At 39.3% G+C, this 16587-nt stretch overlaps 1 protein-coding gene across 1 annotated transcript in view; it reads left to right on the top strand.

The window, feature by feature from the left end:
- The window catches only part of GRIK1 (glutamate ionotropic receptor kainate type subunit 1), a 252425-nt gene that overhangs the window by 201400 nt on the left and 34438 nt on the right, over positions 1 to 16587 (top strand). Inside the window, exons 9-12 of the mRNA XM_019476375.2 lie at positions 5775 to 5888; positions 6120 to 6323; positions 7519 to 7742; positions 14438 to 14556. Of these exons, the coding sequence (XP_019331920.1) occupies positions 5775 to 5888; positions 6120 to 6323; positions 7519 to 7742; positions 14438 to 14556 (661 nt within the window). The remainder of the gene's footprint in view (positions 1 to 5774; positions 5889 to 6119; positions 6324 to 7518; positions 7743 to 14437; positions 14557 to 16587) is intronic.

Here is a 16587-nt window from a genome sequence, read left to right as displayed (position 1 = left end):
CTTATTTTGGCCTTTGCAAATTTTCCTGGAGATGCAGACATGACATGTATCTCAACCTTCCTTTTGTTAAATAAAACAAAAAACAACTAATCCATATTCGAGGCTAAGAGATTATAAAGATATTGTAGAAACAAGTTTTGCATTATTCTTCTTTTGATAAACAAAGGTGAGAAATTGCCTAAACACAGGTTATTATCTACAACAGCAGAGGCAAACATAGCTCTCAGGCATTATCATCTCAGCTAGATTTATGTCCTACAGACAAAAGGGAAGGAAGCAGGAGCCCTTGAATACAGTGGAACCAACAAAGTTCTGCTGTGTGATGAAATGGGTGTGATTCCAAACACCTGTATAGGGCAATCTCTGCACTGTCTGCATGAAAGATGTGTGCTCAGCTGAAAGGGCTTGTACTGAAAGAAGAAAACTAGGGAATGGGAAGTAGGAATTATATAAAAAAAAGAATGTTTGAGAATCCCTCATTTAGTAAAATCAATCAATCCTTAATGCCAGCTAAGGACAACTTTTGTTTCTCCCTACACTTATGCTATTTGGCTCAGTGGACTATATTTCCATTTTGACTTTGAATCATAATTGCCTATGGGTTAATTGAGTCTTTAAAATAATTGCTAACACGCAGCTCACCAGACTGGTTTCTCTTTTCATTTTTAATGAAGCACTCTGTTTATTTTTCTCTGTACCAAGGCTGCTGGCGAGGTTTCTAATAATTTATATAAAGTGTGGAAGAAGGTTTGTACACAGACAGGTGATGCAAAAAACCCTTCAGGTTGGGTCTGAAAACTCATCCTTTGGGTTTTAACGATGGCTCTCAAATTGCAGTTTAGAGACAATATTCTCTCTCAGTGTGTGCTTTTCTGCCATAGAATGAGTTGCATTCAGGATATATGCTCTGATACTTCCAAATTATAATGATAACTTAGCATGATTAAATATTGTATCCAAATTATTTTTAATATTTGTTACTTATCAAGGGTTGGCCCTCACCCTTCTTGAAAGGTGGCTGTAACAAAAGCAGACCCCTTCACAGCTCTTACATTGACTTACTCATTAGTATTTTACCATCACTAATGCTTCAAAGATGTTAAACCTTTATCAGTATTAATGGTAAATGGTATGTTAAATACATGGCTCAATGTCACTCCCATAAAATGTATACCACATAATGATTTTCCTGGTATTAACCAAGGTTGTGACTATTACATTAGCTCATATGATCAATTGGCAGCTCATACATGGAAACTAGAACTACGTTTATTTATAAACTGTCCAAATTATTTCACTTACGTCAATCTTCCTTTTAAGATATGATGTGGCTTGGTCCCAGACCCCAGACTGGGAGAACACAAAATACTAGTCTTACTTCCATTGTGGACTTATTCTGTGACTTTGGACAAGTTGCTTACAAAGCCTGATTCTCACAAGCTCCAACACTCAAACTGAAGTCCATGGGAGGTGCATTGCCTCGGTCAAGAGCTGCTATATGGGTCTCAGTAAACAAAGCCCATATCTTTTTGTATGCCTCCAGTTTCCCCTTTTTGTCCAAGAAACATTCCCCTTTTTGTACAATGTTTTGGATTGACAGATTTAAAAAATGCTATATAGATACCAGTTATTATGTTTTACATACATCTTTATTTTGTTCCTATTGAAGAAGCATTTTGGCACTATTCAATAGCTTACAGCCCCCAATGGCACTCTTTTTTTCTAATTTTATACAACACATACTTACTAACGTAGTTTTAATCTTCAGTAAATCAGGCTAAGGCGCACAGGATTCCATTTTCCTCATTACTGGGGAATAGATCAACCTACCTGACATACAGAAACTTATTGAATCAATCTGGCTTTTGACTCTAGGAATTTTATGTTAGGTTGAATTAATTTAAATCAAATTACAATTGGTTCAGACCACAAGCTCACTGAGAAGGACATATATGTCTTGAATTTGTCACTAAACTGCAATAAATCCCCCAGATTCACCATAGTGATGTAATACATTGGCATTAGTCCTCCAATGCCCTTCTAACCTTTTTCATTGTTATAATCAAGGCTGACCTACAGTGTCATTCCTTCAATTCTAATGTACAGTGAGTGGCCTTCCTGATGTACTCTGTGTACACTGTGACTGTGCTGTTTCATGTTCTGTATGACTGTTTGCCTCTTCCTCCTTGCCGACAATTAAAAACACAGGTATGTGGCAGGTAGCCAGCAACCAAGAGCAGAACAACTGTGCACCAAAACAAACTCAAAGATGCTAGTAAATTAGGATCTTCCCTGGATAGACTAAAAGGATAGTGCCCAACGTTTCATTACATGAATGTCTTTTCAGATCAAGTCTCAAATTATCTTCTTTTTTAAAGCAAAAAACCCACAAAAGCTATATGTGTAAAAAACTGATCAGCAATGTTATCCTGCTTAAAAATATAACAGAAGAAATAACTATCTAGAGATATGGCAATGGGACATGTGGACTTTTACTTATGGATAATTAGAATGCTATAATTATTGCTGTACAGTAATTCTCAAAACCCCAGTCATGAGCAATACCCCCTTGGGCTGGATTTTGTTCAAATACAAGGTAGTCCTTTGCTCGGTTAATAATCTAAACCCAAACTTTACTTGGGTCAGTAGTGATTGGCCCTCTGACAGCTTGTAGAGGCCTACAATACCTAAGACGAATCAGTAGTTTCAGTCTTTGTCTTATTTGGCAGCTGTGTTGGAAATCTCATCAGGGAAGCTCTGAAAGCTGTCCCCTCCAGGATATCATTGAAACACATTGGCAGAACAGCATGATGAAGTGTAGTGTTCTGCAGGTGAAGTGTGTCAGTCCCCAAAACCATCAATCTAGTACCTTTCAAAAATATTACATTTTGCTTTCTCTCTCTGAATGGTCCAGATACCTGAGTAAATTTACACTAGCTAGTGATTCTGGGTTGGTATATTTAAATCCAAATTTAACTTGGATTTAATTTGGTTAATTTGTAATCCAAGAAGTTAGTAAGCAATATTTTAATATTAGTCACTTATTATAGTTTGCATCCCAGACTATTTGAACGAGTCAACACAAAAATATATTGTGTAGGGATCACTGCAGAGATCTTGATCAGATTTAAACTTGCATTTTAGCTTAAAGGTCCTAGATCAAGTTTTTGTGATGATTTTGTTCCTCTAAGTGGATGAGGCTGTTTCATTAACTCAATACAAGAAGACATTCCTTCTAGGTAGTTAAAGTAAAACCTGCAATTAGCTTTGTAAAATGCCCTAGTACAGCGGTTCTCAACCTTTTCAGACTCAAGGCATTCCTCCATATCTTTTTAAAATTGAGCGGCACCCCATTTCAAAAAACTAATTTATTTATTGCAGTGCTTACCTCTTTGCAGAAGGGCTGCACAATGGGGCAGTAGAATGGCCAGGCATGGAAGAGCCTGACCCTGTATTTACCTCCTTACACCTGCTTATCCCCTGTGCTCATCTCCTCATACTTCACTGCACTCTTCAAACAAGCTGGCAGCACCCCAGGGTGCCATAGCACACTGAGAATCACTGTCTTAGTAACAAGGATGCTAGTGAAAACTCTCAGTCTTATTTCAATTTGTTTGACAGTTAACTTGTTACAATTCTTTTTCAGAAGTCTGAAATGTTGATATAGTCAATCTTTTCTCTCTCTGCAGTTTTGCATTATCTTGTTTGAAGCCGTATCGGGCTTTAAACATCAAATTTTCCTTATAGCTGGAAAGGATACTGGGTGCTCTCTAAACATCTTGTACCCATGTCACTTCAACACAGCTGCTTAACAATACTTAGTGAAAAGCTCCATTTTTGTATCGCTGGATACAAAGACCACTTAAGCACTAAGTGAATGCTCATGGCCCCCATCTCCCAATGGAAGACACTTGCCAGTCAGTTCTGATCCCTGTTGCCAGGATTCTTTGTCCATCCCACCTTAAATAGACTGATTAAAAAAAAAAAAAAAAAAGATAAAAAATAACTGGAAAAACAGCCAAAACCTGGCTCACTGAACTACAGAACCATGCTCTCTCTTGCTTACTCTCCTTATGGCCAAAGATAATCTTACATTTTTTGACAATCTAAGGGACAGCTTCAACAGGAGAACTGGAGGATGCCTTTTTCTGCCCCACTTATTCTGTAGCTTATAGGTTAGAGCACCTTCCTGGGAGGTAGGAAATTTGAGTTTGATTTTCCTAAGGCTGAAGAGGATTTAGAGCTTTTCCTACTAGGCTATTGTACACAGGGTTGACATTACCACGTGCTGCAGATGCTGTGTTCTGTGGTGAACTCAGTCCTGCCATCTGTTTGGGTGCTATGCTTTGTATTGAACTTGGTGCTACTGTTCATATGGATGCTGGACTTTCTATTGAATTCAGCCTTGCTATCTGTGTAGGTATTGTGCTTCATGAACTCTGAACTTCTGAGCATGCAGGAGCTTTGGATCGCCCTTGGGAGGTGTCCGCCTCTCCCCCCTGTCTGCACAGGGATATCAAGTGCCTTACCCTGCCCATCTGGATAGCTTTCCTGTGTCAAGGTGCCCAATTTTTAGGCATTACAATAACAAGGTGTTATTTTATTTTATTTTATTCTGATTTAGATTTGACCCTTAGCCCCTATCCAGCAAGACTGCAGTGAACATAATTGTTCCCATTTAGTTAGGCATGTGTTTAAGCACCTTACTACACTAGTACCTTAACTTTTTGTAAAAAATTGGAAAAACAGCATTTTTAGTTACCTCTATAAGAACACAATATTTTTGCAGGCATAAAACTTGTGTCTGGAAACTGACATGAAACAAGCTGTTATTGCCTAACTTCCTTGCCAAAGAAACCTATAAAGCTTTATTTTAAAAGACATTATGGTCAGTCTCAGAGGGGTTAGGAAATAAAATCCTAATTAAAGCCTGAAAAAATGTTACGTCAGTTTCTTTCTATATATAAACGTCACCTTTCTATTTTGCACCATTATTAGATACATATCAAAGCAATTCAGATCAATAGGATTCCTTCAACTTGAACTTTGGATCAAGCCCTAAATGCTGGCTACGACTTTGGCATAGGAGAGGAATCTAAAACTGCATTCTCCTCCAGTCATTTGCATTTACTGAACAAACACTGGTTAGTGGGTGAAACAGCATTACCTTGTGGGTTTTGTCATATATAGTAGTCAATAAGTGACCGGAATAATCTTCTCTAAACCTTCTGGAGGCACAGCAGAAGTAAAAGGCCAGTGCATTCATTGATCTGCTAGAACATATTTATCCAAATCCTTAATCTGTTGTCTTGAAAGGGAAAGGTCTTGCCATATGTTTCAACTTTACCATTTACAAGACAAAACAATTGCACAAAAATAGACAATTGACATTTTAAGCTGGAAACAAAGTCAACATGTTCCACCTTTATAGCAAATTGGCTCATGCATAGCTGCATTGACATGCCTTATACTCTTATAGCTAATTCATTTCAACCTGCTTTTGAAAGAGCAGTGTGTTCGTTCCCAGTGGTCTGTATGTGACAGTCAGCTATTCAATGTTGTTTGCTTATTCAGAACTACAGCTGGTTTGCTTCTCTAACATTTCATATTGCTGGTGTTTTGGTCTATCACTGTGATGTATGGTACTAATGTTCGCTTCCTGGATTGTGAACTATAAAGAATATTTTTTAAATGATACATAATCTCACTAATTACTGAGGGCTTGTAGTGGTTACTGAGGGCTAGCAGCCATTTATCTACTTTGTTCTGTGTAGATTGGGGTTTGGAACTCAAACAGCGGCCTTAATATGACTGACAACAACAAAGATAGAACTACCAATATCACCGATTCACTGGCTAACCGAACACTTATAGTCACTACTATTTTGGTAAGTCCTGCTGCAGAGTATCAATATTACTATCAACTACATTATATTGCTATATTACTCTAGTGTACATCTTGGTCATTGCCTACATTGTTTTACAGTTTTCTTTGTTGCCTTCCTTTTCACCTCCTTTTCACCTTACAGTAAAATCAGCTGTTTATGTACTTTCTATAAATTGATGTAATCCTTTAAGAACCCCATTTCTATTGCTACATTTGATATGTTTTTCTATAGGAAGATCCTTATGTTATGTACAAGAAATCTGACAAGCCCTTGTATGGAAATGACAGATTTGAGGGTTACTGCCTGGATTTGCTGAAGGAGCTCTCAAATATTTTAGGCTTCATCTATGAGGTCAAACTGGTTTCTGATGGTAAATATGGAGCCCAGAATGACAAAGGAGAGTGGAATGGAATGGTCAAAGAACTCATAGATCATGTAAGATTGAATCATTCTTCCTTTATTCTCCTTTAAGCTGTGAGCATGTAAGAAGCTAAGCCAAATGGCATATTTGCATTAGCAGGAGCACTGGGACATTTTCAAGATAATTTTTCAGACTAGAAAAGCACTTTAGCACAGATGACCACAGACTTTGTTTTGGAGGACAAGTCTTTCCATAGTGCTGAATTTATGAAATTCATAAATTTGTTTTTATTTTCCATGCATATTAACTAAGTATTGGAAGGAAAGCTTCAATTCATCCCCCTCATTGCTGGAGGGGGCAGGAAGTGGGGCAGTAGCGTGGGGAGGTCAAGCAGCTTGCCCCTCTGCTTGTGCCTGTCCCTCCTGCCACCTCTGCCCCTGCCTGCCTTCTTGTAGCCTCAGGCACTCCCTTCCTCCTCTGTTCCCCCTCCTACCCCTCACTGCAGCCTCTGCTCCTGCCTCCCCATGCCTCTGCTCCCCTTACCCCCTTCCCAGCCTCTGCTCCCCTCTCCCTTTACCCTTGTTCTGTGTCTGCAGGCTCTGTCCTCCATTGTAGCCTGGGGCACTGAGCCAAGTCCCAGCCCAGCCCCTGTAGCAGCCCAGCTGGGGACAGGCTTGGTGCCCCAGCCTGCAGAGTGGATGGAACCTGCCAGCATGGAGCAAAGATAAAGGGGGAGGGAGAGGGGTAGGAGCAGAGGATGCTTGGGAAGGGATGAGGGGTGTAGTGGGGGTGGGGGAGAAGGAAGCCGCTGCAGCTATAGCTCTGACCCAAGGTAAGAGCTGGAGCTGGAGCTGGGGCTGGAGCTGCAGCAGCCACCAGCCCTGCACTGCCCTTGCACTCAATTTGAAGGTGAGGGTCTTCCCTCCACATTAAATGGGGGAGGGGGGGGAATAACTGGTTTTAGAATTGCGTAAATCCAGTAATGTCCTAATTATCCATTATGTTATGCTCTATATTTTAAATACAAACTCTTTCAGTTTCACACAAATCATGATGGCTCACAATGAAGAAGTTTCTTCTTTCCCATAGTGACTTTGAATAAGGAAATGATGAATTTTTATTTTGAACTTAGTTTATAGTTCAGCTACTAGACAGAATTACTTATGTTTGTTTTAGTTTCTCTAATAACCTTGGGGAAATTGGAAGGAATAGAGAGATGCTTGTTGAATGCAAAAGAAAATGAGACTCTTTTCCAATTTGTGTTCCCAGAAAGCTGATCTGGCAGTTGCTCCTCTCACTATTACCTACGTAAGGGAGAAAGTAATTGACTTCTCCAAGCCCTTCATGACGCTGGGAATCAGTATTTTGTACCGGAAGCCGAATGGCACAAATCCTGGTGTTTTCTCTTTTCTAAACCCTCTTTCTCCTGATATTTGGATGTATGTCCTCCTAGCCTGCCTGGGAGTCAGTTGTGTACTCTTTGTCATTGCCAGGTAAGTTCAGAGACTCCACTGAGACTTGACCACATTAATTATGTGTTGCAGTGGCACATGAAATACACACAGCTGAATGATATTCTTGCAGCTTTAGTCAGTTCCCAAACACTGCATTTGAGATGGGAGTTTTGCATTTTGATACAAATACTGCTATAATTTTTAGACAAGGTTCCTTGGGTGAATTTGATATCTTTTATTAGACCAACCCAAATAGTTGGAGAATAGTTATTAAGCAAGCTTTCGGGTTTTGAACCCAAAAGCTTGCTTAATAACTATTCTCCAACTATTTGGGTTGGTCTAATAAAAGATATCAAATTCACCCAAGGAACCTTGTCTGCCTATGTCCTTAGACCAACACGGCTACAACCTAAACCCCTGCTATAATTTTTATATACTCTCTTTCAACATGTGATGTGGTTTTCCTTTAAGAACTGGATAGGCCAGGGGCTGGTAACCTATGGCCCGCCAGCCCATGGAACTAGTGGATCTGACCTGTGGATGTGGAGATTCAGCAGCAGGGAGCATCAGCTTTGGACAATTGTCCCATGCTGGCACAGAGACAAGTGCTGGTTGTGGGCACACTGTGCCACCATGGAGACAAGAAGTGATGATGGCTGAGTCCTAGTGCGCACCAAAAGGTGGTCTACTCCTAGAATAGAGGGGAAAATGTCCGAGAAAAATTGTCATTGTTAATTTATCAGCATTTAATAGAAATAAAAATGTTGAATACCGCTGCTTTCAACATTTAGTGATTTCTGTAGAAGTACTACACTTTTAAACCAGGATGGTGCATTCAGTTAAAAGCAAAGAGAGAGAACATGAAAAGCTGTTTGCTGAAGGGCAGAAATCAGCTCAGATCAATTCACTCTGAAAATTCAAGATAACACAAGTGAATACCCAAGGCCTTGATGTTGTGAGGGGTTGAACACCTCCAGTGACAACTGAGAGAGAGGCATGTGTGCTCAGCCCCTTGCAGTAGCAAATTCCAAGTTATGCCCCTCTTCAGGAAGGTACTTAAGAATGCATATGTTCAACTTAAATAGGACTTAAACATGGGCTTACAATTAAATACATGCTTAAGTGTTTTCCTAAATAAAGATTTCAGCTAACAATCTACCCCAAACCATCGAAAAAGAGTACAATAAAAACAATGAAGAAGATATAGAAACTTGAGGGAGGAAATTGATTTTGACAAGTTCAACAAATTTTGCTTAAAAACAAAATGTATGAAAAGAAGAAGGAAAAAAAAAAAGATTGACAGTCTAGCTATATTATTTTCCAGTGCTCCAATGGCTTTATGTAAGTAGTCCATATTCATGTCTATGGTCACCTTAGATCAGTAGTTGCAATGAGGTTAAGAAAGAATTATTTGAGTAAAGTTTTGTGGAATCAGGCATCTATGCCATTGTCATATTAGACACGCTCGAAGATTAGAGGTTTGGGTTTTCTCTTAACATACTTTTCCAACCGTTCCATTACTAAGAGTTTTATTTTGCATAAAATTTAATGAGCATTTTCCAAATATCTTTTTTCCCTTTAAGAATTTACAAAATAAGCATCAGTTGCAGCAAGTCCAAAAAAAGCAAATTTCAAACCAGATAATTCTTCATGGTTTAGCATATGTAAGCATTCTACATAAAATTATGAAGCTGTATTAGGGAAATTCAATGCATTTTTCATATCAGACTAAAAATGAAATGTAAACATTGCAAAATATTTCAAATGTTTAAACAGATTTTAAAAGTCAATTAAGATGTTCCTGTTTTATTTAAAGAACATGCTGAAAGAACAATATAATAAAATAATAGCTGCATTATCAGAAGCAATAATTTGGATTATTATAATCTGTATATATCCTGTCAGGCTTCCCATTAAATTCTCAGATGAGTTTATACATTCATAGAAATCTGAAACAGGCTAGAAAGGAAAAGGGAAAGCAATTCATGCTGGGAGGGTTCAATCTACCTGTAATTTTCAGTTGAACCCATAGATTCATAGATGTTTGGGTCGGAAGAGACCTCAGTAGATCATCAAGTCTGACCCCCTGTCCTGGGCAGGAAAGAGCACTGGGGTTATATGACCCCAGCCAGGTGCATGTCTAGCCTCCTCTTAAAGACCTGCAAGGCAGAGGAGAGCACCACCTCCCTTGGGAGCCCATTCCAGATTCTGGCAACCCTTACCATAAAGAAGTTCTTCCTGATGTCCAACCTAAATCTGCTCTCCACCAGTTTGTGGCCATTGTTCCTAGTTAGTCCAAGGGGTGCCCTGGTAAACAGAGCATCTCCTGTTCCTTGCTGCCCTACCCCTGATGAATTTGTAGGCAGCCACAAGATCACCTTTCAGCCTTCTCTTGCAGAGGCTGAAGAGATCCAGAGCCCTCAGTCTCTCCTCGTAGGGCTTTACCTGCAGGCCCCTAACCATACAAGTGGCCCTCCCCTGGCCTCTCAAGGTCCCTGGACTTGTTTGTCATGTACCTGCTGATGCAGGATCAAGTGTGGTTAGCTTTACTTTATCATGCATTAGTTAACTACTTTTGTTGCGAGTCCTCCCTTCCCCTCTCCCATTATGTTCTCCTTTAATCCAAGGCTCTGATTCTAAAAATCCTTATTCACAAGAGCAGTTCCACTAAGGTCAATTTGTCTTGGTTATATATTTCTTCATAATCTTCTGAACAGCTTGCTTTTCAAGTGGACACACTTTCCAAACACATTCTCTCCCATTATATATGAAGGTTTGCCTACATGCTGGTTTCAGCACCAGTGTCCAAGCGGGATTAAAGTGAAGATCAATCATTTGTGGACTTCACTATTTTGTTTTAAGCTGGCTAGAATGGGGGTTCCTGGGACAAGCTATGAGTGTTGGCCAAGGGTGAGAGAAAGTTCATTTAATTACATTTCAGCCATAGGAGTGTATGCAATTAGTCATTATTCCCTACAAGCTCTTGCAATGGCTTAATGTGCCATAAATAATAATTCTAACTGCACAGAAATCATCATCTCATTCATGACTAATATTAAATATGCCAATCACTGACAGATTGATTTTTCTTTTTTTAAATCATTGTGTACCATAACTGAAAACGTTTCAGGGCCTACTCTCCTCCCTCTCCCTTCCCACCCCCAGCAAGCAGAGGAAGAAATACAAAACAAAGCCCAAGTTATTGTCACATGTTCAGCTCTCTAGGAGAGTTTCATAGAGAAAGCAGACAAAGCAGTGGATGTAAAAGATCACTCTGGATTTTCTAAGTGACCCCAGAGTTGCCCAGAGGGCCATAGACAGGCATATAGCCAAATGAAAACAAAAGAAAAGCAGGAAAATGCTGCTGTGTGGCTTGTTGGTTTCATGATCTAAACTGCTACACATTGCTCCAAATTATGACACAGATAAGATAAGACCACTATGTTGGCCTGCGTATTTTTGGTATTTCTTAATTTCTCAGTCATTTTTAAACAGGCTGCAGGATATCAAACTTTGTTATTCTTCTTAATCATTTCAGCAAAACAGGGACTAAAGTGCCAATTCAGCAAAACACCTGCTTACCTACAACGACATATTTAAGTCCTCCTCATATCGATGGGACTTAAACATGTCTCAGTGCTTAGTTATATTTATGCTTAAAGCCAGTGCCAAATTAGCTGGCAAATATTTAGACTGAAGGTATTCACACAAACACTGTGCATCTGTCATTGAAATTTGCTCCAAGAAGCAGGGTTCTCAATATACATCTAGCACAGGGCTGTCCATCTGGCAGCCTGGAAGGGGTTAAGGTGTGCCTCCACCCCAGATTCCCACCCAGCTACTGCTTCCCCCATTACTACAGCTGCCATAGCAGCTGGAGTCCCCACGCTCCCAGCCCTCTCCTCTGGCTGCCATATCCTGTCTTTGCCTGAGGGGCTGGAAAAGTATAGCATAGCAGTGTGAGGAGCTAAGGGCAAGTTTGTGGCCACATGTGGCGGTGGGAGTCACACCTATGTGGTGCATGGGGTGGGGAGAGAACCATGCCAGCATACATTGCACAGGGGTGTATTGCACTTGTGCATCCTACATGGTGCACTGGTGGGGGCACATCCAGTGAAGCTGTTGTGGGGCAGGGAGGGGCTTTGCATAGTGCTCCTGGTGCAGCTTGTACAGCATGTTGCTGCTGATGATGGCTCCCATGGCCTTAGAATTTGGACAACCCTGATCTAGAAAAAGGCAGTGAGACCACATTTTCAAGTTTGCTTTCAACTGAGAAAGATCAGCTTTGTGTGGTACGCATTCTTAAGAACCTTTTGGCTAGCTACTTGAAAGTCAAATCCAGTATTCTAACTGGGCTTTAATCAAAATCAAAAAGTTAATTGCTTCTTGCTATATCAACTCATTGAAGAGAAATATTCAGGGATAATCTTTATGGAAAGATCAATATTGTGTCTAAAGATTTTTCTGATGTGATTTTTCAGTTAAATCTTATTTCTCTTTAAATCATATGTAGCCCAGTCATTCTTACTTTTTATTAATGTGTACTCATTTCAAGAACAATACATTTTAGATTTGTAAAGTGAGAGATTTAGTTTCTCCTTTTCAATGCCACATTAGCTATGAGTATAATTGTAATTTTCTGCCAAGATTTCCTTCTATTGCTTGTAATGTTTCAACTCTATCAATAGTAAAAATGGTGGAAACACCAACATAGGAGCTGGGCCATCTTTGCTCACTCTAGTCCATATGACATGGTGCTTAAATGCCAGTGATCTCTGACCTTCAGTGCTCCTGTTCTTGCTATCATAGGTAGAGTTGAATTGATGGCAGCAAAACTGGGAAGTCCACAGAAGTATTTCCTAGTGGAGGGTAGGCCGAGCAAATCCTGGACTAGAATCCTTGCTCTTTCGTCTTCTCTGTTAATTGCATCATCATTTCATACAGCACACTTTATAGCTTGTAGAATACAATGAGGAAATAATTTTTTATTATAGGAGTGAAAAAGTAACAGGTAGACTACTACAACATTTTAAAAAGATTCATTGCAGTTAACTTTACTCTTCCAATAACATAAAATAAAACAAAACCTTTCTAGCCTGTCAGAAATATTCTGTCTGAATTTCAATGCTGTTTTCTAGCCATTTCCATTTGCTGCTTTGAGGATTGACCCATTTGTCTGCTTTTCAGAACATGCTTATTACATGAAAGAATCTAAGAGGCCAGTGCCACGCCATTATGCAGTTCATAAACCTCAGCAAGATCAGACCCAGTTATCACTGTACTCACCCATGTCAGCACTCTAAATTAGTGTGAGTGAACACTTTACATTAGGCCTGTGCCTTCTGATGGCTTGCGTGGTATTTGGATGGTGCACAGGTCTTGTACCAGTGTTCCAGCTTTTGTGCACAGATCTAGTTAAGAACAATGCAGTTGATTATAGGACGGTTAGTTTTCATTTTTCTATCACAGTTTGAAATACTTATTCAAACATAAGGGCTTTTTAAAAAAAAAAACAGCATATGCAGAAAGTTCTTCTCTTGAATCCCTATACTGCCTCTTTTGTTGCAATTATTTTTTTTCCCCCAACCGTTGTACTAGTAATGATGATATTGTTCAGCTAATGGCATCCTAAGCTATATACTGTTTCAATTAGTGGGTTCATTACTATCAATGTTCATTACTGAAGCTTAGCAAGGCACTCTGGTTGCAACAGTGCATAAATTCAAGGCTTAATTATATTGTTGAAACAGTAATTAAAATGTATTGGCATGACATTGTCAGTTAAAGCTATATTCATATAGTTTATAGAAAAGTATGTTGTATGCCATTCAGTAGCGAAAAGCAACAGCAGGCAGGGTACCATGGGGTGGGGGGCACCAGTCCTTAAAGTAACTTTGCCAAGTATTTTGCAGACCATAAGGGGTATATTCTGCTTTTTCAGCAAGGTGCATAGGGAATTGAGTGGAATTCTTCCACTCATTAAGGGGCAATTGTCTACCCAATTTCTGACAAGATACTGAAAAGATAACCCTTTGGCTTTAAAGCACTAAAATTACCCCAGAACTCCTTTAAATGAGAAGCATCATTTTAGCAGTAACTCTGTACACTAAACACTCTCTCCAATAATGAGTATTGAGTGGTACAAAAATTAATGCCTTAACATCAATATGTCTTGATCTATGGTTTTCATTGTGACCAATGCTGGTTCTTTATGTGCGTGCGTGTGTGCGTGTGTACACACCCATCCACCTACCCACCTACCTACACACACACACACACACACACACACATATAGGGAAAGAGGGGATACTCCAAAATCATTGGTTTTAAGAGTGCCGTTATTCTTTCATTGCCTCCTTAATGATTCACCAGGGAGCAGGTACATGGATGCTGTGCATCAACTTGTTTATTTGAAGTTCATCAATTGTGTGACTAGCCAAGTGACTGGGAACTTGGATAGATGCAGAAGTTTTATCTTGAAGATTCTGGTTAGAAAGCAATAGGATGAATGTAGCAGGGATGGTGCTCAACTAGAGCTCTGAAAACCACTCCCTGCGTTGCAGTGCTGCTATGCAGCATCCATACTGTAGCAGGGCATTTATAAATATGGCCTTTAATTTTGGTTCTTTATTTTCTTCATTAATCTTTTTTATTTTCTGCATTGTTCAGCAGGTTTGCTGGCTCAGCGTGTATTTTATCTGATGTTTACAGACTGTTTCTGTTAACTGCCACAGGTTTACACCCTATGAGTGGTATAACCCCCACCCGTGCAACCCTGACTCAGATGTGGTGGAAAACAATTTTACTTTACTAAATAGTTTCTGGTTTGGAGTTGGAGCTCTCATGCAGCAAGGTACACCGGTTACACCTCCTTTTTGCACACATCCCACAGTTTGCTCAAGGGCTTCTGTGCTGGTAAACTCCACCATCTGTAGCTATAACACATACTGTAAAACCTGATTTCAGAAATTGAAAAAAACAGATGACATATTAGTGAAGCTAGAGTAGGGAGGGGAAAGGGAAATGAAAGAAAAACCTGTTACAGTTCAAAACAGTGGTACAGAAGAAGAAAGGGAAAATATACAGTAAAGTGGAAAATCTACTAGCTAGGAGTTTCTGTAGCGAACAGCAAGATGACTACAAAGTTATTTGCACCGAAAAGGAGTTTAGTGTTCCTAGATAAGTCAAAGGACCGAAAACAGGGAAATTACTTTTCAGAGAGGCTTCTTCCTAGTCTAGGCAGTAGCATCCTTTAACAGCACTGCAAGAAAGAGGATTCCATTTCTTCAGAAAGGTTGCTAGGCTTTATTGCCTCCTGTCAAACATTTTGTTTAAAACACAAACCAAAACACTTCTGGCTTTTCTGCAGGTTTGAGTCCCCTCTTTTTGTAAATGCATCCAACCCTACAAGTGTTAACATAGTCACAAGTCCCAGCTGCTGCTGATTGTGGAAATGGCACACAAATACTTGTTTGACAAAGAAGGGTAGTGAAGTGCAATTGATGTGCAGAGTCTAGGAGATACATATATTAAAGCACATTTGGTTAGAACATGTGTTCTAAAGCTTCCCAGTAAAGGGCTATTCACCAATCCTAGGGTTCATTTAACACATGTAAAATACTTTCTGGAAAACTTGACCCAACTAAACCAGAAAAAGGTAACACAAAACCAGAAAGAAGAAATCATTGCAATGCATTGGTATTAGATTCCCAACTATTTAGGTAAGGAATATAAAATCGTCTATGCAGTCATTTAAGTGTGATTTTTTTTCTTCTGCTCTCTAATAACAATTTGGATTTTGTAAAAAAAAAATATGAAAGAAATGTTCTTACACATGGCAGAGAAGCACTTTTGTATTGTAACTAGGATAACATATGCACACAATTTTACTGATCTATGTATGTATTCCCAAGACATATATATTCCTTACAGAAATTATTTTGAAGGTGTTTGGACAAAAGATGTCCAGATGTTTTTTGGGGGTTTAAATCCCTCCTCCCACCCCCATCTTATCAGTAAACACAGACTAAGGTTTTACAGTATCAGGCGGGTATGTGTATATATAATTGTGACTGACCTGTGTATTAGAGTTACCCAATATTTTGTGTTTTAATGTCCTGCCTTTTTGGAGTTTACCATCATCCACAGCAAACCGTGGGATGCAGTGTCTGCTAGTTACCACTACCTTGGGTACATGACAGTCAGCCCCAACCAGACTCTGCTTGTCTTTTAAGAATCTTAAAAAAAAACAACAAACATTTGTAAGGCAAAGCAAATGTTTCCATGTACAAACTTGTGGTACGTGTGACTGTAAGTGGACCATCACTAACATGTAGAGTTTGAACAAGAGATGAATGGTTGCTAAACTCTGCATCTATTGTTTTGCTCTTTCTTGTTAACAGAAGCTGCTTGTTGTGCTTGATTGGAAGCCATTTGTTTCTTAAATTTTAAAATGTGATGATCAGACTTTCTCTTTTCTACAGAGCGTGAGCAAAGTCTGGATCAGGATTGGCTGTCATGTCTGCCGTAAAAGGCACTAGAGAGACTTCAGCAAGTATTGTCTCTGACCCTGAATTTTGCTAGTAACATTTTTTATTTAAATGTTATTTCCCCATTTCCCTGAAGTTCTCAACCCAGACTTGTCATCTGTTTTTAAAGAGATACTGGCGTGGCGTACTTTTATTTTTACTTGAATAGTAAATAGTAGGGCAATCAAAAAGCATGTGGGAAACTATTATTTTCAGAAAACCAGGTTATTGACCAAAGCCCCAATTCAGCAAAAGGTATAAATCCCACAAGATTAAGTGAAAAAGCTAAAGTACATATTTAAGAGCTTTGCTGAATTCAGGACTGAAAATATGGTGAACATTGAAATAATCATAGG

Source organism: Alligator mississippiensis, chromosome 1, assembly GCF_030867095.1.
Source record: "Alligator mississippiensis isolate rAllMis1 chromosome 1, rAllMis1, whole genome shotgun sequence".
Lineage (NCBI taxonomy): Eukaryota > Metazoa > Chordata > Crocodylia > Alligatoridae > Alligator > Alligator mississippiensis.
The sequence above is the reverse complement of the archived record's forward strand: the minus strand, read 5'-3'. Positions and strand labels throughout refer to the sequence as shown.